This window comes from Microtus oregoni, unplaced genomic scaffold (assembly GCF_018167655.1).
Source record: "Microtus oregoni isolate MIOR12 unplaced genomic scaffold, Mior012 000038F_ref0000394, whole genome shotgun sequence".
Taxonomy (NCBI): domain Eukaryota; kingdom Metazoa; phylum Chordata; class Mammalia; order Rodentia; family Cricetidae; genus Microtus; species Microtus oregoni.
In genome coordinates, this window is record NW_024543097.1 from 2,277,521 (window position 1) to 2,298,837 (window position 21,317).

The 21,317-nt window shown below is 38.5% G+C and overlaps 1 protein-coding gene across 6 annotated transcripts in view; it reads left to right on the forward strand.

Moving 5' to 3' along the window:
• The window catches only part of Pikfyve (phosphoinositide kinase, FYVE-type zinc finger containing), an 87,880-nt gene that overhangs the window by 35,856 nt on the left and 30,707 nt on the right, over positions 1-21,317 (forward strand). For 5 of the 6 annotated variants that reach the window (XM_041631808.1, XM_041631811.1, XM_041631809.1 and 2 more), the window contains 8 exons: positions 2,800-2,859; positions 4,714-4,843; positions 5,213-5,393; positions 5,971-6,045; positions 9,233-9,340; positions 16,080-16,220; positions 16,942-17,068; positions 17,302-18,458. In XM_041631808.1, coding sequence (XP_041487742.1) covers positions 2,800-2,859; positions 4,714-4,843; positions 5,213-5,393; positions 5,971-6,045; positions 9,233-9,340; positions 16,080-16,220; positions 16,942-17,068; positions 17,302-18,458 — 1,979 coding nt within the window. Of the gene's footprint in view, positions 1-2,799; positions 2,860-3,110; positions 3,210-4,713; positions 4,844-5,212; positions 5,394-5,970; positions 6,046-9,232; positions 9,341-16,079; positions 16,221-16,941; positions 17,069-17,301; positions 18,459-21,317 lie in introns of those variants that run through there. The other variant, XM_041631813.1, reaches the window with a different exon arrangement.

Below are 21,317 nucleotides of genomic sequence, written 5' to 3' on the forward strand. Positions count from 1 at the left end.
CCCTGATAGTCTTCGTTTGTGATGTGAGGACTTAAGAGTCTCTACCTGTTCTTGCCCTCAAAATTCCCTCTCACTAGCCTTTCTTGTACTAATGAGAATTCTTATTGTCTGACGAAGCTGAAATAGAAGGAAATATTTTACTCTGTGGTAGTTAAGTTGAACACTGACTGCTAACAAGAAAAGATTATCAAAGTAACTTAGAGTTTTGTGAAGGAATAGAGTTCTGCCTATGTGAGCAGGGATGCTGGCTTTATCCTTCTTGTGGATTGCCCTTTATTTCGTGTGTGTGTGTGTGTGTGTGTGTGTGTATCTACCATCTGCCTGCCTACCTGCCTAGCTGTCCGTCTATCCATCCATCCATCCATCCAGCCAGCCAGCCAGCCAGCCAGCCAGCCAGCCATCCAACTATTTTATTCATATGAGTGCTCTATCTGCATACTAGAAGAGAGCATCAAATCCCATTGTAGATAGTAATGACCCACCATGTGGTTGATAGGATTCGATTTCAGGACTTCAGGAAAAAACAGCTAGTAAGTGCTCTTAACCACTGAGTCGTCTCTCCAGCCCATCCTTTATTTCTTATAGCTGAAGGAATTTAGATTTTTAAAACTACTGAAATATCCATACTTAAAAAGTTGCTTTTTAAAAAATATTCTATAAGACAGCCTCAAAAGCTTGGAAAACTTGGTGTGCTTTCTGGTTTAATAATTTTTCATTTTTTTTGAAGATTTGTATTATTAAAATATATTGTGTTACAAGCAGGATTCTGAGCTGCTTTTAGAAAGTGACTGGACTTTGACACAGGTGAAAGCCATGGCTCTATAAGCCCTTTGAGTAGCTTTCCCATGCATAGAAAACATGGGATCGAGGAGCAAGTTCAACACACCATGGGGAAACACTGGATCATATCTAGAAAGGGGGACTTCGTGTAGGACATTTGCCTGCTTCTGTCAGAATTCATTATTGTGGAAAGAAAGTAGGAGGTGTGTTCTAGATGAAAAGAGAGTGAGGAGGCATAGCAAGAGGAGTCTTTTATAAACTTGATGGGCTCCAGACTCTGCAAATAGATCAGTGTGAATATGGATCCGTTCTGTGACTGTCGCATCGCAGTATCTGTGTTTTCCTGAGTGTGTACAGGATGTGGTGGCTACAGAGAACAGTGCCCTTGGTTTTTTTGTTTGTTTGTTTTGTTTTTGAGATGGGTTTCTCAGTGCAGCCTTGGCTGTCCTGGAACTTGCTCTGTTGGTCTGCTTGAACTCAGGGAGACCCACCTGTCTGCCCCCCAGTGCTGGCAGTAAAGGCGTGCACCACCACCACCCGCCTGAGTGGCCTTGTTTAAAGAGAGGCATCCTGATGTGCTACTTGAAAAGTGTTGTGTGTAACTTGAATTAATTGGGATAACTTACATTTAAAATTTTTTTCTGTTTACATGTATGTGTGCATATCTGTGAGTATGGGTATAGGGTACTGTGGAACTGTAATACAAAGAGTTGTGAGCCATCATGTGGGTGCTAGGGATGGAACCCAGGTCCTCTGGGAAACAGCAGATATTCTTTACCCCTGAGCCATTCCTCTAGCTGCAGGGTAACTTTAAAAGCATGTACAGATATACAGAGAAAACAGATATGACAAGTCTTCAATAATTACTGAATCTAGGTGGACAGTAGACAGGACTTTTTGTGTATTTTAATTTTTCCATAATATAAGGAGTAAACCATCACTTCTGGAATTTGATATCTTAAGTTTTAGTATGAGAAGTAGGGCTTTTAAAGAACAATGCATGGGTTGAACTAACAGAATTTGGCATTGCTTATTTCTGCCAGAAATAAATTATAGAAACAAATTGTATCTATGTACCTGATTGTATTGTATGATGCTCCTCAGTTATAATGTTTTCTCTGCTTCCTGACTGGAAGGGTGAATGTATTGGCTTGGAAATGAACTCAGAAAAAATTTGTGGAGAATATTCACATTAAAATAGTAAATTCTTTGCGGTTTAGTTTGCATAGTAGAAAGAACTCCTCTAAGCTGTGTCTCGAGGAAAGTTCACTTGTGGAAGTGTTTAGATTTTAAATGCTTTGAAGGCATTCCGAGTCTGTTCATTAGTTTTCTTCTGGTAAAGATTTGGTAGTAAGCTAGAAGTTGTAAAGAACCAAAAACTGACTTTAAAACTTAACCACAAAATTCCTGAAATTATATCTTTATCATCTACCATATGAATTCATTTTATTGCATATATTCTGAAGTTAAAATAATTATCCTGTTCTCTTAGGTGGCTTCTATGAAGTACTGTATACATAGATAGTTATTGTTAGATAATGCAGTAGTACGTGAGAAAAGTGGTGTGGTATTTTAAGGCTTATTATACTAATCACTAAAGACCTTTGCTTTTTATGTTTGTTTTAAAGAAACAAGAGAGAGGTTATCCTGGAGCCATTTTGAGTGACCGTGGCCCAGGAACACAGATTTAGGTTACCTCAGTTTCCATGTTTCAACGTGGAAGCAGTTTTCTAAATTAGTTCTGTTTTGGCAACTAAGCATCATTTGGAAAAATATATGTTAAAATGCCTGACATTTGAGCCAAGGCAAATTGTTTAATGGTTCTGTTGTCAATTTAAGTCTACTGAAAATAGTTTAATATGAAATATATAGAACCTGTGTATAGAAACATCTGAGTGAAAATGTTTCTGAAGTTTTCCGGAGAGTCGTGCACACTGTGCGTGGGTGTTGTGCATACTTACGCTGGCCTGTTGAAGTCATGTGTCTTTCCTTCCTCTTCTCTCTTCTCCTGGTTTGCAGAGTATTTGGTTTCCGACACTGGAGGACAGCAGCTCTCAATAAGCGATGCCTTCATCAAAGGTAATTCTACAAACAACTGTACTCGAAATGAAGTCTTTTTCATGATGGTGTGCTTGAGGTTTTAGCATGTTGACAGAAAGTGCTGAAAGCATATTTAATTAATATCACAGGAACATAATTTTAAATATGTAGAATGACTTTTGAGTATGTTGGAAGTCAAGGATACAAACTTGGTCTTGATTTGAGAGAGAATCTTTAGTTTAAAAATGATTGTTTAATTTTTTGAGTAGTTTGTATTTTATTCTTTATAGGCAGTGTATAAAAGTGAATATTGATGTGCATATTGTCAAGGAGTGCCTCTTTGCCAAAAAGCTCACAAGTGAGCTTATCACTTGAATTTGGTGTTTGCCCTCTACAGTTGGGAAAAGAAGTAGGCAAAGAGAACAAAGCACCACATCTACTGATGAGTTTCATTGAGACTAAAGAAGAGCAGATGAGTACAGATCTCTCCTACCTTTAACTTAAACTTTGCTTCCGTGGAGAAAGACAAAGGGAGAAAAAGACTCCTCCAGTGGTCATCTTAGTTCCTGGGGTTTTAGAAAAAGAGAGAAGGTGGGGCAAGTTGGAATCAGGAGGCCAGTGGCAGCTGATCTGGCTTGATACTCTATCTAAATTTACCTGCTAACATCTAGCTCAACTGGAAGTTTATAGACTGGCTGTTCATTATCGAGAAGTGCCAGTCTTGAGCCTTATGTACCATGTTTTATAGAAGCTGGTTTGCTCTAAAAGAGAAAGCACTAGAATTTTTGTCTTTTCATTTGTTGTCATAGTATTCAATGATTATTTAATGAGCACGTTTTGTAAAACATTATTTTTTTTAACTTTTTGTAATTTATTTTGCCCTTTTAAAAATTACTATTTTTATCTTTTAAAGTCATGTGTAAGAAGTGTGTGTCTACATGTGTTTATGCGCATGTGAATGCAGGCACCCGCAGAAACCCCTGGAGATTTAGTGACAGATGGTTGTGCGCTGCCTAATGTGGGTGTTGAGAACTCACCTCCAGTCTTCTGGAAGAGCAGCAGGTGCTCTTAATTTCCCAGCTCCGAAAGCAGTGTAGACCAGGCTGGCCTCAAGTTCATAGAGATCTGCCTTTTTTTGCCTCCTGAGTTCTAGGATTAAAGATGTGCATGACCACACCCAATCATTTCACTGTTTTTAAAAATTTAAAGACTTCAAAATCTTATATAAAACTATTAAGTTTTATTTAGTATAACTTTTTTAAGTTTTTTTTTTTTTAGTCTACTTTGTTAAAATTTTGTTTTAAAGCCTATATTGTAAAAATACAGTGGAGACTGTGTTGAGAGACTATATTGTCATCTGGGGCTGGGGTGTCCCTGAGAATTTCTCTCTTGAGAATTCAGTGCACACATGACTCTGTTATTGTCACCATTCAGGTTTCAATTGAATATGGTTTTCAGTTTATGTGCAAAATCTGCATTCTTTTAACTCTTTAAAACAAACAATGCAAAAATACTATTCTGTTTGTCTTTTAGAATTGATGTTGATACTCTTGACTGAGAGTCTCTGTTCCTCTCAGTAGATCAAGTTACTTTTCATAGCTGTGCTCAGATTTTGGCTGATGCCAGTTGTTTCTGGGTTCCCCCTACCATGCAGGTTCTTGCACATGATACAGAAGCACTATACCTCAAGCTCTGCTTCTGCAATTTAGTGTATTGATGTATGTATTGTTGATACATATTTTATTACATATTTTAATTGTGTGTTGTACAGGTCTTAGCTATTTTATAGCAATAATTTATATCAGTCAACTTAAGATACTTTTATTTTCTAAGTATATGAGTTGATGGTGTAAAACATGACAGTGAAATACTAACTTCTTATTTTGTGTTTAGAATCTTTGTTTAATCGTCGAGTAGAGGAAAAATCCAAAGAACTGCCCTTTACCCCTTTGGGCTGGCATCATAACAACCTGGAGCTCTTGCGGGAGGAGAATGAGGAGAAGCAAGCCATGGAAAGGCTGCTGTAAGGCGCTAGATTTTTATTTCCAGTGGCTTGGATATATGCATAATTCCTCTTCCTTATAAAGTGGAAAATAGTAATAGAAAGTGTATTCTGACTTCTGATGATGTAGCTCATAAAACAGAATCCCAAGCTGATTGTCTCCATTCTAGTTTATGTGTTAGACTCTTCATTGAACAGTTTGAAGGGGCTTTCTTACTTCGAAGATATTCACAGAATTCTATTACGTGCAGAGTCATGGTGTCGATATATTGAAGGAATGAAATTGGCATGGAAGATCTTATCTGTTAACCATAATTGGAATGTTTCTTTGTAGAATGCTTCTTGTGTCTTTAGTCCTCACCGCAGACTTGTTTCTGTGACGTTCTGTAGCTCAGCTAATCATAACCACATGATGGCACTACTCCAGCAGTTGATTCACAACGAGTCATTGTCATCGTCTTGGAGGGACATCATTGTGTCCCTAGTCTGCCAGGTTGTTCAGACAGTCCGACCTGATGTTAAGCACCAGGATGATGACATGGATATCCGCCAGTTTGTCCACATCAAGAAGGTGAGCTCTGCTAATGTTTGCCGATGCTAGGAACTGATGAGGCAGAGCTAGTAGTCATTTATCTCTTAATGGTGATCTGAAAGGAACCGTCATTGTGAGGCTGTCTGCTCTGTACAGTACAAGTAGAGCTCTTGGAAGCTGTTCATAGGAAGTGAGAGGTGCGTGGGAAGAGTGAGATGGGTGTGTGATGAGGACCAGAATAAATATAATTTCTTCCTTTCTTAATGCTTCTTTTTGGAAAGTCATTTATGAGAAAGTCTGTTCTCATAGACTATTGACACTGTCATGAGGAAAAGCAGTGGGTAGTTGCTTTAGTTAGATAATACTAAGTTCTGAATATATATTTTACTTGTAGTAGTTAATGTTAAAAGTATTGCCACAGACACCAGCTTATTTAGTCAATGAGTATTTTAGAGTAGCACATATGCTGTTAGTGATTAGAGGGCAGGAGAACACAGTAATGGTGAGATAACGTGAGATGATGAGAACTGTATTCTGAACCGCCATGCCCTTACTTAGTCGTGTGATAAAGTCGGAGGGTATATCACTGGTTCTTATTGTTTTCTTGTTTTATTAGATTCCAGGTGGAAAGAAATTTGATTCTGTGGTTGTTAATGGCTTTGTTTGTACCAAGAACATTGCACATAAAAAGGTAATGAGTTTCAGTTCAGCAGTGAAATTCAGCAGACCATGGCTATGTACTAAGCTCATAGGCTGGAATTTCTCAATTATGGAACAAAAGGAGATGTTGAAGGGTACCTAGCCATGTATTTCATAGAGGCAAAAGTTTGGAGATTCCAGGAATATCTCAGAGGGCTGATGATGAATTGGGATTTGAATATGGAAATTCAAAAGACAGAAGAAGGAAGAAGAGTCAGGTTTCCAGATCAACGTTTTGCACCATACTGGTATCATGACTCCCTATTCCCTGCTTCCAGGTAGAGTTTTTCTGAAAGGCTGTATTCCTTTAAATGGTGTAGTTTTCTACAACTGGTCTTCCTGCAGAATTGTCATTAGTTTTTTATGCTTCTCACCCATTATAGCTCTATCTTCAGTTCCAAGGCGTCTTCCCAGCACTAGCACAAAAAAGGAGGTTAGGTTAGATATTGAGTGTTCAGGAATCTCGAAACACAAAAGTATAAAATGTTACAGTGTCAGACAATACTAAAAGAAGCAGGCAGGTTTCCTGTGTCCCACCAAGAGTTTCGAACTTCTGAGGGCTTTTGAGTCTCAAAGTACAGTGTATATCAGTATTTTCTGGGCACCTTGCTAAATATATGGACCCCTAAACTTAAACTGTCTCACTCAGTAGGTTTAAGGGAGTAGGAAAAGGTAGATAAGTGAAGGGAAGAGTAGTATTGCATTGAAAGTGGGCACTGTGAGTGTCTCAGTGTCATCTGTTGGTTGTCATAATAAAGTAATTTTTACTGATTTACTTTCTCTGTGTTTTGCTTGCATGTTTGTGCACCATGTGTGTGCCTGGTGTCCATGGAGATCAGAAGAGGGCATTGCATCTGCTGCTGCTGGAACTGGAGTAACAGATGGTTGTGAGCTACCATGGGTGCTGGGAATTGTACACCAGCTGCTCTTAACTACTTCAGCGCCCTGATCTTTACATTTTGAGAAACTATAGCAGCATTCTCAGACCTTGCTATACTTCCTGACCATCAAGGAAACTTTATAAAACTTGGGATACCTTGGCCTTATCACAGGAGATATTGATTTTATTGCTGGAAGAGTTGAGACAGCTGTTCTATTCTAGGAAAGTAGATGGTTGGCCTGTAGTCCCGTTTTACTCCTTTCTAAGTATCGACCAATACAGTTGTCTCTCAGTTATCGCAGGCTATGGATGCCAGGGTCTCAAGGGAATGCTGAAATCTGCTGCTCAGGCTCTTTATAGAAGCTATTGAATACTTTCCTATAGACTTGAAATCATCTTTAGATGACTTACCATGGCAACTACAATGTAGGTGTTGTATAAATAGTTGTTATGCTAGTGTGTTTAGGTCCTAATAAGTTACAATATTAGAAAAAGATAATTTGTGCATGCTTGGGACACACAGCCCCTCTCCAGTCTTGCAAGATACTTTCTATCCACAGTTAGTCAAATCTAGGATGTGGAAATTACTGATATAGAAAGCTGGCTTTAAGACATTTAGCCTTTAGAAAATTGTTAGTGGTCACTTATAAATAATATGATGGTATTCGATATTATTTCTTAGACATTGTCCCAAAATCACTGGGTGTTTGCATATATAATCTTATAAAACAGTATATTACCCTTTTAAGACAGAATGTCAAACCAAAATAAGTAACGTTTATTGAAGAGTAAGCATGTTAACTGGGTGATGGCAGCATATGCCTTTAACTCCCGCACTCAGGAGACAGAAGCAGACAGATTTCTGTGAGTTTGGGGCCAGCCTAGTCCACAAAGTGAGTTTCAGGACAGTTAAGACTACACAGAGAGCCGGGCGGTGGTGGCACACGCCTTTAATCCCAGCACTTAGGAGGCAGAGGCAGGTGGATCTCTGGGAGTTCGAGGCCAGCCTGGTCTACAAGAGCTAGTTCCAGGACAGGAACCAAAAACTACAGAGAAACCCTGTCTGGGGGGAGGGGGGGAGACTGCACAGAGAAACCCTGTCTTGGAAAACCAAAAGGGAGAAAAAGACTAAGCATGTTATGTCTTTTCAGAAGTTGAAGAAAATCCTGTAGGAGAAGTAGAAATATAGCCATGAATTATTGGTTTGCCTCACTGATCATATTTAGACATAGTCTTTAATTTTAGAGCCTGAATATATTTTTCCCTGTTGACTGAAGTTTCTGTCCCATCTGGTCCTTCAGTTGTTCAGTCCCAAAGAAAACACACAGAGGTCTACATTAATTATAAACTGATTGCTCAGGCTTCTTATTAACTTATAACTTATATTAGCCCATAATTCTTGTCTGTGTTAGCCACATGACGTGGTACCTTTTTTGGCGAGGCAGTCACATCTTGCTTGCTCTGTGTCTGGCTTCCTCTGTGTCTGGATGACTGCAGACTGCCTCTTCCCAGAATTCTCCTGTTCTCATTACCCCGCCTCAACTTCCTGCCTGGTTGCCTCACCTCTACTTCCTGCCTGGCTACTGGCCAATCAACATTTTATTAAACAAGTACAAGAAACAAATCTTTACAGGGTAAAACCATTGTCCCCCAGCACCCCAGCTAGTTACTGTTCTTAGAACTGTTGCCAGTTTGTGCTGTGTGAGCTGGGTCAGACTGAAAGCTTAAGGGTAGGACCCAGGCTATTTTGCATGTGGCTTTAGTTGCATGGTTGAGTGTTGGCATGAATTTCTGCGTTTTGAAAATGATTTAATGTGTTTTAACCTCTTTTAACCTCACATTACATTACCCAGTTGAGCTTGCCAGTTTAAGATTGTTGGGGAATTTATTGTGTTAGAATAATGTTCAAGTGCCATTACATTTTCCCCTTTCTTTTCTACTTTTGAAGTTTAGAAAGACTGAAATACACTTTCAAAGTTGCTGATCTAGAGTGTGTGAAATAGTCTGCATATAATACTTATCACTACCTAGAGCATGCTGTTTCTTCTTACAGCATGAGAATTAGAAAAGAAAAACATAGTGTATATATGTTTTAGTATATAGTAAATGAAAATATAAGAGTAAAGAGGAATAGATAAGAAAAAGTTGCTTTGAAGAACTTGCTTTGAAAAAATTAAAGTGAATAACCCAAAAGTAATAAATTGGAGTTTGCATTGCTAATTAGTAGGAATATAAGAAATTAAAATTATGATTAAAAGTCTATAAAGTGCAAACCTTTAACAAACCTTTTTTTTTATAGATGAATTCTTGTATTAAAAATCCCAAAATCCTTCTGTTGAAGTGTTCCATTGAGTATCTCTATAGAGAAGAAACTAAGTTTACTTGCATTGATCCTATTGTGCTTCAGGTAAGAATTTCTGGAAGAAGTCATTTGATGGGATGAATGCTTACATTTTGTGCTGCTTGTTCCATATAAAATGTTTATTGTACACGGCAGGTTTCTGTTACACTTTAGTAAGTAGCTCACCCAAATCTCCTTCACTCGTTTCTGAAGTTTCAGAGTGATAAAGGAGCATGTGACTGCGAGTGTATGGATTGGAAGTTTGGATTTGTTACTTTTCTCTGCTTTGGTTCTTGCTTTACTGGAACAGTTTCTCTAACTTCTCGAGTCTCTAATGGAACCTCCCATTTGTAATAGACTCCAACTAATACCTATTTGTAGAATTTAAATAGCTTGTGTGTAGTTGCAAATAGAACAATATCTCAAGGTGGAGGTTGTGTTGGTTTCTTTTTGTTTCCTAAGTGAAGGGTACCAGAATAGCAGCCCTACGTTACCTCATCTGGCTATTGTGAAAGGTATTGTTTTCCTGATTTTTTTCTTAGTCAGATTGTCTTGTGAGTATTATGAGGGCTTCTGATTTGTTGAGTTAATCTTTTATCAAGCTACTTTGATGAAAGTATTTATCAGCTGTAGAAGTTCCCTGGTAGAAATATTAGAGTCACTTTTGTATGCTATCATTATCTGTAAGTAAGTATACTTTGACTTCTTTCTAATTTGACTCCTTTCCAATCTGTATCCCCTTACTGCTCTAGCCTAGACTTCAAATACTACTTTGAGTAGATATGGAGAGAATAGACAACCATGTCTTGTCCCTTTTTAGTGGAATTGCTTTGCATTTCTCTCCATTTACTTAGTGTTGGCTGTAGGCTTGCTATAGATTGTTTTTATTATGTTCAGGTATGTCCTTTGTCCCCAATCTCTCCAGGACTTTTATCATGAAGATGTGTTGGATTTTGTCAAAGTTCTTTTCTGCATCTATTGAGATAACCATCTATTTTTTTTTCAGTTTGTTTATATGGTGGATTACATTTACTGACTTTTGAATGTTTAATCATTCCTGTATCTCTGGGATGAACCTTGATGGATGATCTTTTTGATGTGTTATTTGATTCGGTTTACAAGTATTTTATTGGGGTTTTTGCATCTATGTTCATAAGGGAATTGGTCTGTAATTCTTTTTCTTTGTTGAGTCTTTATATGGTTTGGTTATTAGGGTAACTGCGGCTCAGTGTTCCTCATGTGTCAATTTTGTGGAATAATTTGAGGACTGTTAGCATTAGTTCTTCTTTGAAAGTCTGGTTAAACTCTTAAAAAAATCATCTGGCCCTGGACGTTTTTTAGTTGGGAGGCTTTTATTGACGATTTTTATTTCACTGGAGGTTATAGATCTATTTAAATTGCTTATCTGATTTTGGTTTAACTTTGGTAAGTGGTACCTATCAAGAAAATTAGCTGTTTCTATAACATTTTCCAATTTGGTAGAATATATATGTCCTTATGATTCCCTGGATTTCATCGGTGTGTGTTATTATGTCCCCCCTTTTATTTCTGATTTTGTTAAAATTTGGATTTTTAGTTAGTTTGAATAAGGGTCTGTCTATCTTATTGATTTTTCTCAAAGAACCAACTCTTTGTTTCATTGATTCTTTCTATTATTCTCTGTTTCTCTTTTATTGATTTCAGCTCTCAGTTTGATTATTTCTTGCCATCTATTCCTCTTGGGTGTTTTTACTTCTTTTTGTTCTAGAGCTTTCAGGTGTGCTGTTAAGTTCTTACTATGAGAGTTCTCCAAATTTTTTTTAGGCTCTTAATGCCATGATCTTTACTCTCAGTACCACTTTCATTGTGTCCCATAAATTTGGGTATGCATGTATTTAATTTCATTGGATTCTAGAAAGTCTTTAATTTTTTTAAATTATTATTATTCAATAGGGAGTTGTTCAGTTTTCATGAGTTTGTAAGCTTTTTGTTTTTGATATTCAGGCTTAATCTGTGGTGGTCTGCAAAGAATTATTTCAGTTTTATTGTATCTGTTAAGATTTGCTTTGTGTCTTAAGTATGTGGTCAGTTGTGGAGAAAGTTTCATGAGGTGTAGAGGAAAAGGTATATTTATTTGTGTCTGGGTGAAATGTTCTGTAAATATCTCTTAGTTCTGTTTGGTGTATAATGCCTGTTAGCTCCAGTATTTCTATGTTTAGTTTTTGTCTAGATGGCCATCCATTGGTGAGAGCGGGGTATTGAAGTCACTACCAGTGTATGTATCAGTGTATGTAATTCTTTTTGTTTTGTTTTGACACAGCTCTCCTCTCCCATTAATACTATTGATATAGTTTGTGATCATTCAAAATACGTGTTTTTTAGGAATGTAAATGCCATATACATGGAAACATTTATACTTAGTTCCAGAAATATTTAGGTAAAAAAAATTACTTTTACATTCATAGATAGTCAGATTTTTTTCAAGCATGGTAGAAGTAGTCACTTTGTATTGCATTCTGTAGATAGTAACTAGCAAAACACAGTGGTAGTCCAAGGCAAATGCTTGTTTAAATTCCCTGTATTAGTTAACAAGTCTATTTCCTGGAGCTCTTGTCTTTAGCTTTCAGCTGTATTCAGTAAAGATGGAAGCTCTTAATTAGATTTAGGTGAATCTTTGTAGTTATGGTAGAGTATGACTTCAGAGAAGAGCCTGGGAGGAACAAAGGAAACTCAGTTACTTGTGCTTATGGAGTAGAAGGGATATTGATATTGGGGTCTCTTTGTTGTTGTAGTTGTTGGCTTTGGTGCTGGGTATTAGGTCCAGGGAAGGGCTCTTCTGGACTCCCCAGGCTTACCCCCAGTCTGGGTACGTAATCCTTGCTCTTGGGTTTGTCGATTTTGTAAATGGTATCAGCATATTTTCATGGGATTAGATCACAGCTATATTGATTATAATATGCTTCCTGGTTGTGGGGTTGTCAAAATGTGTAAAATTGTGCCTTGGATTTCATGAACTTTGATACTTGAAATCTGTAGATAATTTAAATTAAAAAGTTGCACTTATTCACAATTACTGCATTGTTTGAATCTAGTGAACAACCTTGATTTTTTTAATTTGGGTTATGTTTTGAGCACATCTGTAGTTAGCAACATGATTTAATCTTGATAACAATAGGCATCTTATTAGTAGTGTTTTCAAACTTTTTTTTTAACCTTTAATGTCAGTTGTGTTAAACATTTTACTTTGAAAAGAAAATATCAGCTAATTTAATGTTTTTTCCTGTCCTTCTCCTGTACATCTCTTCTGACCTTCCTACTACCCCCAAGTGTAAAGTAGTGAGAGAAAGGGCAAGAGGCAAGGTGCAGGGGAGAGGTAGGTTGTGACTTTGCTCACTCTGTCTCTGCTGGACTTGCTGGTTTGTAATCACCAGGCAGTACTTGGGGCCCACTTCCTGATACTCTCTCTTGGATGAACAAAGACTAGACCTGCTTTTAGCATGGAGCTTTATGTACAGTTAGGGAAATAGAATTTTATCTGAGAGGAAATTGATCATGTGTGTGAGTGCACGAGCGCACATGTGCATGTAACACAGAGTTTATTATATAGCCTGGGCTTCCCTGGGACTTTTAATGTAACACAGAGTTTATTATATAGCCTGGGCTTCCCTGGGACTTTTAATGTAACACAGAGTTTATTATATAGCCTGGGCTTCCCTGGGACTTTTAATGTAACACAGAGTTTATTATATAGCCTGGGCTTCCCTGGGACTTTTAATGTAACACAGAGTTTATTATATAGCCTGGGCTTCCCTGGGACTTTTAATGTAACACAGAGTTTATTATACAGCCTGGGCCTCCCTGGGACTTTTAATGTAACACAGAGTTTATTATACAGCCTGGGCCTCCCTGGGACTTTTAATGTAACACAGAGTTTATTATATAGCCTGGGCTTCCCTGGGACTTTTAATGTAACACAGAGTTTATTATATAGCCTGGGCCTCCCTGGGACTTTTAATGTAACACAGAGTTTATTATTATATAGCCTGGGCCTCCCTGGGACTTTTCATTTGACTTCTGAACACTGAGATTACAGGTATGTCTTAACTTTGCTTGGTTTCAGAAAAAAATAATTCTATTTTATTGAAGTAGTACAAACAAAATTATTTCAAATGTCATTGAATTAAATTTTAGTAAGCAGATTGGGAAATAAATTTATATCAGAAAAAACATTTTACTAATAAAGGGAGAATTTGAGAATGCACAATTGCTGTATCTTTTTGTTTGTTTGCTTGTTTTGACATAGTCTTTCTACATATCCTAGGGTTATCTCCAACTTTTATCTTCAGAGTCTGGAGTTGTAGGATTGAAGGCATATGCCAGCATGCTAGCCAAAAAATGTCTACTTTCTCTAAGTAAAGCAGAGAAAGACAGAAGAATGCCCTTCATTACAGGGTAGTTTATTTTGGTAAAAATCTCGTGTACTGAGGTGGCTGGGAATGGTTGTACAGACTGCTGAAGAAATGCTTTGGGCACGTGGAGAAGAAGTGGTGTGTCACGGCCACCCTCGTCCCGCAAGGATGACGCGACCACCGGAGCTCTTCTCACTGCAGTTTATTCCAGGACTTTATTCACTCTCTCACTTTTCCTCTCTCTCCTTGACCTCTCTCCTTGGGCAAACCTCTCTCTTAAGTAGGCATGGGCTGCCAACCCCGAACTGCCAGGTGGGCACTGCGCATAGGTTCACGCATATGCAGGCAGCTGATAATCATTGCGTGATCATAGCATAGGTCAGGCCTTAGCCATCTCAGGAGTTGATTATACATCTCCATCAGGTGTGATTTCACGCAGCTCGCTACAGTGGTAGACACGCTCATTTTCAGTGTCTCTTATGGGGAGCAGAAACAGTTAAGGGTTGTATTATATGACCCTGGGCTGTGTACAGCACTCATTTATGTGGGGAGTAGAAACAGTTAAGACTGTATTATATGACCCTGGGCTGTGTACAAGTACTCATTTGCTTTGAAATGAAGCTTTTGTTTACTTTTTAAAAGAAAAATTTTTTTTTATTGAAAAAATTTCCGCCTCCTCCCTGCCTCCCATTTCCCTCCCCCTCCTCCCACTCTTCTCCCCCTTCCTCTCCAGTCCGAAGAGCAGTCAGGGTTCCCTGCCCTGTGGGAAGTCCAAGGTCCTCCCCCTCCATCCAGGTCTAGAAAGGTGAGCATCTAAACAGGCTAGGCTCCCACAAAGCCAGTTCATGCAGTAGGATCAAAACCCAGTGCCATTGTCCTTGGCTTCTCATCAGCCCTCATTGTCCGCCATGTTCAGAGAGTTGGGTTTTATCCCATGCTTATTCAGTCCCTGTCCAGCTGGCCTTGGTGAGCTCCCAATAGATCAGCCCCACTGTCACAGTGGGTGGGTGCACCCCTCACGGTCCTGACTTCCTTGCTCATATTCTCTCTCCTTCTGCTCCTCATTTGGACCTTGGGAGCTCAGTCTAGTGCTCCAATGTGGGTCTCTGTTTCTATCTCCATCCATCGCCAGATGAAGGTTCTATGGTGATATGCAAGATATTCATCAGTATGGCTATAGGATAAGGTAATTTCAGGTTCCCTCTCCTCAGTTGCCCAAGGAACTAGCTGGGGACATCTCCCTGGACACCTGCGAGCCCCTCTAGAGTCAAGTTTCTTGCCAACCCTAAGATGGCTCCCTTAATTAGGATATATACTTACCTGCTCCCATATCTACCCTTCCTTTATCCCAACCATCCCATTCTCCCAAGCTCCCCTCATCCTCCCCTTCTCACTTTTCTCTCCCCATTTCCCCTTACCCCCATCCCACCCCATCCCCAAGTTCCCAGTTTTTGCCCGGCAATCTTGTCTACTTCCAGTATCCAGGAGGATAACTATATGTTTTTCTTTGGGTTCACCTTCTTATTTAGCTTCTCTTGGATCATGAATTATAGGCTCAATGAAATGAAGCTTTTATTGTGGTGAAATTTCTTTTTTTTCTCTCTTTTTTTTCCTTTCTTTTTTTTAACTTTGAAAATCAAAAAGGGGAGGTTTATTTGGACAAAGTAATTCAGTGTTTTTTTTTTTTTTTTTTTTTTTTCAGACAGGGTTTCTCTGAGTAATAGCCCTTGCTGCCTCAGACTCTCAGATCCATATGCCTCTGTTTTCCAGGGACTGGGAGTAAAGGTGTGTGCTACCACGCCCGACTGTTGTGGTGGTATTATATTAAGCATTACATTAAGAACTTGAATTGTATTTGTTTAAAGTAGGGTATGATGTTAGGAAACAGGTGGAGTAGCATCTGTCTGAGGGTTATTAATTCTGACTCCTAGGAGAGAGACGATTGTACATTACAGATGGAAAAGAAAATTCATAATCACACAAACTTAGAAGTTGCTTTTATTGTAACAGGTGTAGGAATAGGCTTTTTGTTTCTTAAAAGTTTATGCTACTAGGTTCTTAGTGTTTATTATCCATACACATACACACATGCTCACATGTTGATCCACAGGACCCTAAGTGTGTTCAGCATGTACTCTCCCACAGAGCTACATCTTCAGCAAATTATAGATTCAGGGACTGAAAAGCTTTCAAAATAAAATTGATTGGAGGATGAAACATCTCTAAAACTTTTAAGTATAATGACTAGTTTAGAATTATGACTAAAATTCTTTGTTATATTTAAAGTTTTTACAGACTTATTTGTGAAGGAAAAATTTTAGATAGAAAATTGATATTAAGTCAGATTATCATGATATTTTAATATGTTTGAATATTGAATTTTACCAGGTTTTGTATTTCTGTTTTATCTCTCTTAGGAAAGGGAATTCTTGAAGAATTATGTTCAACGGATAGTTGATGTTCGACCCACATTGGTTCTAGTTGAGAAAACAGTATCTCGGATTGCTCAGGACATGTTACTGGAACATGGCATTACTCTGGTCATTAATGTAAAGTCAGTGAGTGTTTTCTGTATTTATTCACTTAAAAAACCATGGCTTTTAAATTAATATGCATGTATGGTAGGTATGCAGCATTCTTTCTGTTTGATGTACTACTTATGTTGAAAGTGGGTCACAGGTGTGGTAGCTACTTTATTATTGAGACTGTGGACTCGCACTGGATGCAGGTGTGACTGACTGTGTAGCTGTTCTTTTGGGTCTTTCATCAACTAGTGCCTCACTGGTCCCTCTGCAAAATGGAGGCCACTTTTAAGGAAACGGATTTTTCTGTTTGTTTGTTTGCTCATAGTATTTTGTACTAAGACAATGTGTAGCCAAATGCTCTTTAAAAGGTAATAAAATAAAGTAAGAATAAAAAAGAAGATAAGGTCCCAGGTTGTACCTCTAGGAGGTCTGGAACTCACTAATCAGTTTGACCTCAGACTTGCACTGGTCCTATGTCTTTTGTATAGTTGGGGCTATACAGGTGCACCCCCATACCATGTGCATCTTGTGATGATGTTACAGCGAGCATGGTTTGTTTTTGAGGCCATACATTGGTTATTTAGCAAGCAGATTTGATCTAATACTGAATAAAAAAGTCATAAAATTATTAAAATTAAGGAAACTGATTGTGAACATTATTTTATTTTAATACTTCATGTACTTTTTCAGGTTAAATTTATTAAGAATTTTACTCATAGCTAATTCTGTAATACACTGTTTTTCTGTGTTGTAGCAAGTTTTAGAACGAATCAGTCGAATGACCCAAGGTGATTTAGTGGTGTCCATGGACCAGCTGCTCACTAAACCACACCTGGGCACTTGCCACAAATTTTATATGCAGATATTTCAGTTACCTAATGGTGAGTCATCTTAAACATACATTTACTTAGCTTGGGGAATCTCAAGAAATGAATCAACTCCTAGTTAAATATAGTATTGTTTACTCAGGAAGTATTAATATCTGTTAGCATTGGTAGAGAGAGAATGATTCAGTGTGGTCTTATTCCTGTAAGGATTTTCTTTTTTGTTGGTAATAAATTCTGTCTGGTTCTCTGGATTTTCACCTAAGTCTCTTAATTTTGTTTATTTGTAGAACAAACCAAAACACTGATGTTTTTTGAAGGCTGTCCACAGCACCTAGGATGTACAATCAAGCTCAGAGGAGGCTCAGATTATGAGCTGGCTCGAGTTAAGGAGATCCTAATATTTATGATCTGTGTAGCTTATCATTCTCAACTAGAAATCTCCTTTCTCATGGATGAGTTTGCTATGCCTCCAACTTTAATGCAAAGCCCTTCATTCCATTCTCTGTCTGAGGGCCGAGGGGAAGAAGGAGTGCTTCAGGAGCAGTACAGTGGCAGCTCCCTTCCCCAGGACCCAGAGTGCCCTCCTGACTCCCTGTCTTCTGATGATAGCACTTTGTTGGAATCAAGGATTATGCTTGAGAAGGGTGAGCAGGACAGTAAAAGTGTTCCCCAGGCGGTTGCCTCTGTGAAACATCAAGATTACTCTGCACCCACTTGCCCAGCAGGTATTCCCTGTGCTCTCTTTGCATTGGTACCTGAATCCTTGTTGCCTCTCCATATGGATCAACAGGATGCTATAGGACATAAAGAGCCAGAGACTTCGCAGCAAACAGATGAACACCAGGATCCCAAAAGCCCGATAAGAGCCTTTAGAGACCCCCTACAGGATGACACCGGGATGTACATTACTGAGGAAGTCACCTCCTCTGAAGATAAACGAAAGACTTACTCTTTGACATTTAAACAAGAATTAAAAGACGTGATCCTCTGTATCTCTCCAGTTATTACATTCCGGGAACCTTTCCTTTTAACTGAAAAGGGGATGAGGTGCTCAACTCGAGATTATTTTCCAGAGCAGATTTACTGGTCTCCTCTCCTCAACAAGGAGGTGAAGGAAATGGCGCTCAGGAGGAAGAAACAGCTGCTCAGGGATCTCTCTGGACTTCAGGGCATGAATGGCAGTGTTCAGGCCAAGTCTATTCAAGTCTTACCTTCACATGAGCTAGTGAGCACCAGGATCGCCGAGCATCTCGGTGATAGCCAGAGCTTGGGCAGAATGCTGGCTGATTATCGAGCTAGAGGAGGAAGAATTCAGTCAAAACATTTGGACCCTTTTGTCCATTCAAAAGATGCATCATGTACTTCAGGATGCAAATCGGGAGACAAAACTGAGAGTGATGAAGAGAAGGGGTTGGTCCCAAGCGATGCCTTATGGGCGACAAAGGTAAGATGCAAGATTAAGAAAATCACTATGACAGATTGTATAGGTTTATTAAATGTTTACTCTTCTGCTTATTTTTCTTCTTGAGTTGGATGGCATTTATGTATAAAGTATAAAGGTGGATTCCTAAGGGAACAAAACTGGGATTTTGGATTTTAATATGCGCTTGTAGTAAAGTAGGAAGGACCTCAGTTAAGGGAAAGTGGGCAATTGCTTGAAGTTTATATCTGTATTGCTTATATGTGGTGTGGTGTAGCTCTTGACTCTTTTCAGTGTTTTAAGATAGGTCTTTAGTTTCAGTTTTTGTTGTTGTTGCTATGGTCAAATACCTGGGGGAAAAAAAGGCAACATATAGAAGAGTTTATTTAGCTTGTAATTCTAGGTTACAGTCCATTGTAAGGGGAAGTCAAGGCAGCAGGAAGAAGCAATTTATGATACCACAGTCAAGAACAAAGAGAAATAAATGCATATATGCTGCTTGCTTGTTTGTGTTCAGTTCTATTCTCCATTCCTAATAGTTCCGGATCTTTTGCTAGGGAATGGTGCCACCTACAGTGGACTGGGTCTCCCCACATTTTAACCTAAGACAGTCGCTCAGATGTGCCCATATTCCAACCCAGTATATATAATCCTTCCTTGAAACTCTTCTTCCTAGTTGATTTTAAATTGTATCAAGATGGCAATTAAGCTAACCTTTACAGGTCTCATTATGTGGTCCTGGTTGACTCTAAGTTCACAATCGTCTTGCCTGTACCACTTTATGCTAGGATTATACCTCTGTACCACCACAACTAGCTCTATTGTTTGATTATAGTCTTATGAGAGATGGAAATTTGTTATTGAAAGTGGACCTGTTTTAAGAAAGTTATTTAAGAGTAAAAGGTTTATATTGTCATTTAACTTTGACAGTGATCTTTTTTGTTTAATTAGAAATGAAAGATATTTAAAGAAGATTTACTTGTGGATAGATACATTACTAGTAGTGATAATAAAAAGACATCTAGTTTCACTGATAGTCAAGGAAGTGCTAAATGTTTTTTGGGACTCATGAAAAGAACCGTGGTTAGAGAGAGTCAAGAAATTTTGAATGCTTTGTCTAAGTGTACAAATGTCTAAAAGTGATAACGAGGTTTCTCTCACTATACGTGTCTGTCTATACATCCCTGTTGAAATGTACAGAAAGTGATAAGGAGGTTTCTCTCACTATACGTGTCTGTCTATACATCCCTGTTGAAATGTACAGAAAGTGATAAGGAGGTTTCTCTCACTATACATGTATGTCTATACATCCTGCCGAAATGTATAGAAAGTAATAAGGAGGTTTCTCTTATTTTATGTGGATGTCTATACATCCCTGTTGAAATGTACAGAAAGTGATAAGGAGGTTTCTCTTACTTTACATGTATGTCTGTACATCCCTGTTGAAATGTACAGAAAGTGATAAGGAGGTTTCTCTCACTTTAAATGTACATTTCTCACCTTTGACTCAGGATTCCGCCTTCTCTATTGCAGAACAAATTAAATACATCTGTGTAGGATGCTTGCTTGTTGTAAGAATATATGTACAAGGGTGTTTGTTGAAGTACTACATCCATTTTTTGTAGCAAAACATATTTTGCAGATGTGGCAAACACCTGACATTAAACAGTTTAAGAGTGTTTACTTTAGCTCATGATTTCATAGGTTTCAGTCCATCCTCCTTGCCTCCATTATTCGTGGTAGTTAGATGGCACAGCAGACAGGAAGCAGAGAGAAATAGGAGGGCCTGGGATGAGATACAGTCTTCAGAGACACCTCCAGTGTCCTATTTCCTTCATGGAGGCCTCACCTTTTAGTTTCCCAGCTGAGGGACACACCTTAAATACAGGATTCTTGGGCAGGGGCATCAATCACACATATTCAACCCGTACCAGATTTTTTTTTTCTTCTACCTGAGACAGGGTTTCTCTGTGCAGCAGCCCTAGCTGTCCTGGAACTAGCTCTGTAGATCGAGTTCTGGCCTCAAACTCCCAGAGATCCGCCTGCCTCTGCCTCCCGATTGCTGGGATTAAAGGCATTTGCCGCCACCACCCGGCTAAAGGATGGGTTTTGAATGTTTTATTACTTATTAGAATAAAACACTGATGCTTATATTTTAGCATGTACCTCCCAAAAGCAAATTAAAGTAATATATTTTGTAGCCTATCTCATCTTAATGAAAACAAAATCACCTGTGTGTATTTGTGTGCGTATATACATGTGCGATTGTGCATGTATGTAAAGGCAAATAACGTGAATAAAGAAAAAGTGATTTTCCTTTTGGTGTTTGTTTGAATTAGGATTTCTCACTGTCTAGGTTGGGCCTCAAACTCAAGATCCAGCTGATGAAGATATTAAATTCTTGATCCTCTTGACTCTGCCTCCTAAGTGCTGGGATTTCCATGTGCTACCATGCTGGTCTGAGTAGCTTTATAAGCTTTAGTTTGAGAGGTGGGGGACATCCTAGGAGGAGGAACTTTACATTATGTAACGCTACTACTTGATTTTAACAGGGAACAGGTGTGTTTAAAAACAGGAGCAAGAACAGGTAAAAGAATATCTTAGAATTAGGTTTCTAGACACCACCAATTGATGCCATAGCCATCCACTTTAATAACGTTCCATAGGAAAATATTTTAGTTAATTAGCTCTTCCAAAATATACAATTTTGAAAAAAATGGAGTGTTTATGTTAAGAAACAAGCTTCTTAGTCGTCTCCCACTTTCAGACACAGTGCTGGGATTGACCCAGGGCCTGATCGATGGTCCATTTCCAGCCCAGTTATTTTATGCTTTCACGTTTACTTTGGAGTTTTGAAATTGTCTTTGGTCAAAACCCAGCTTT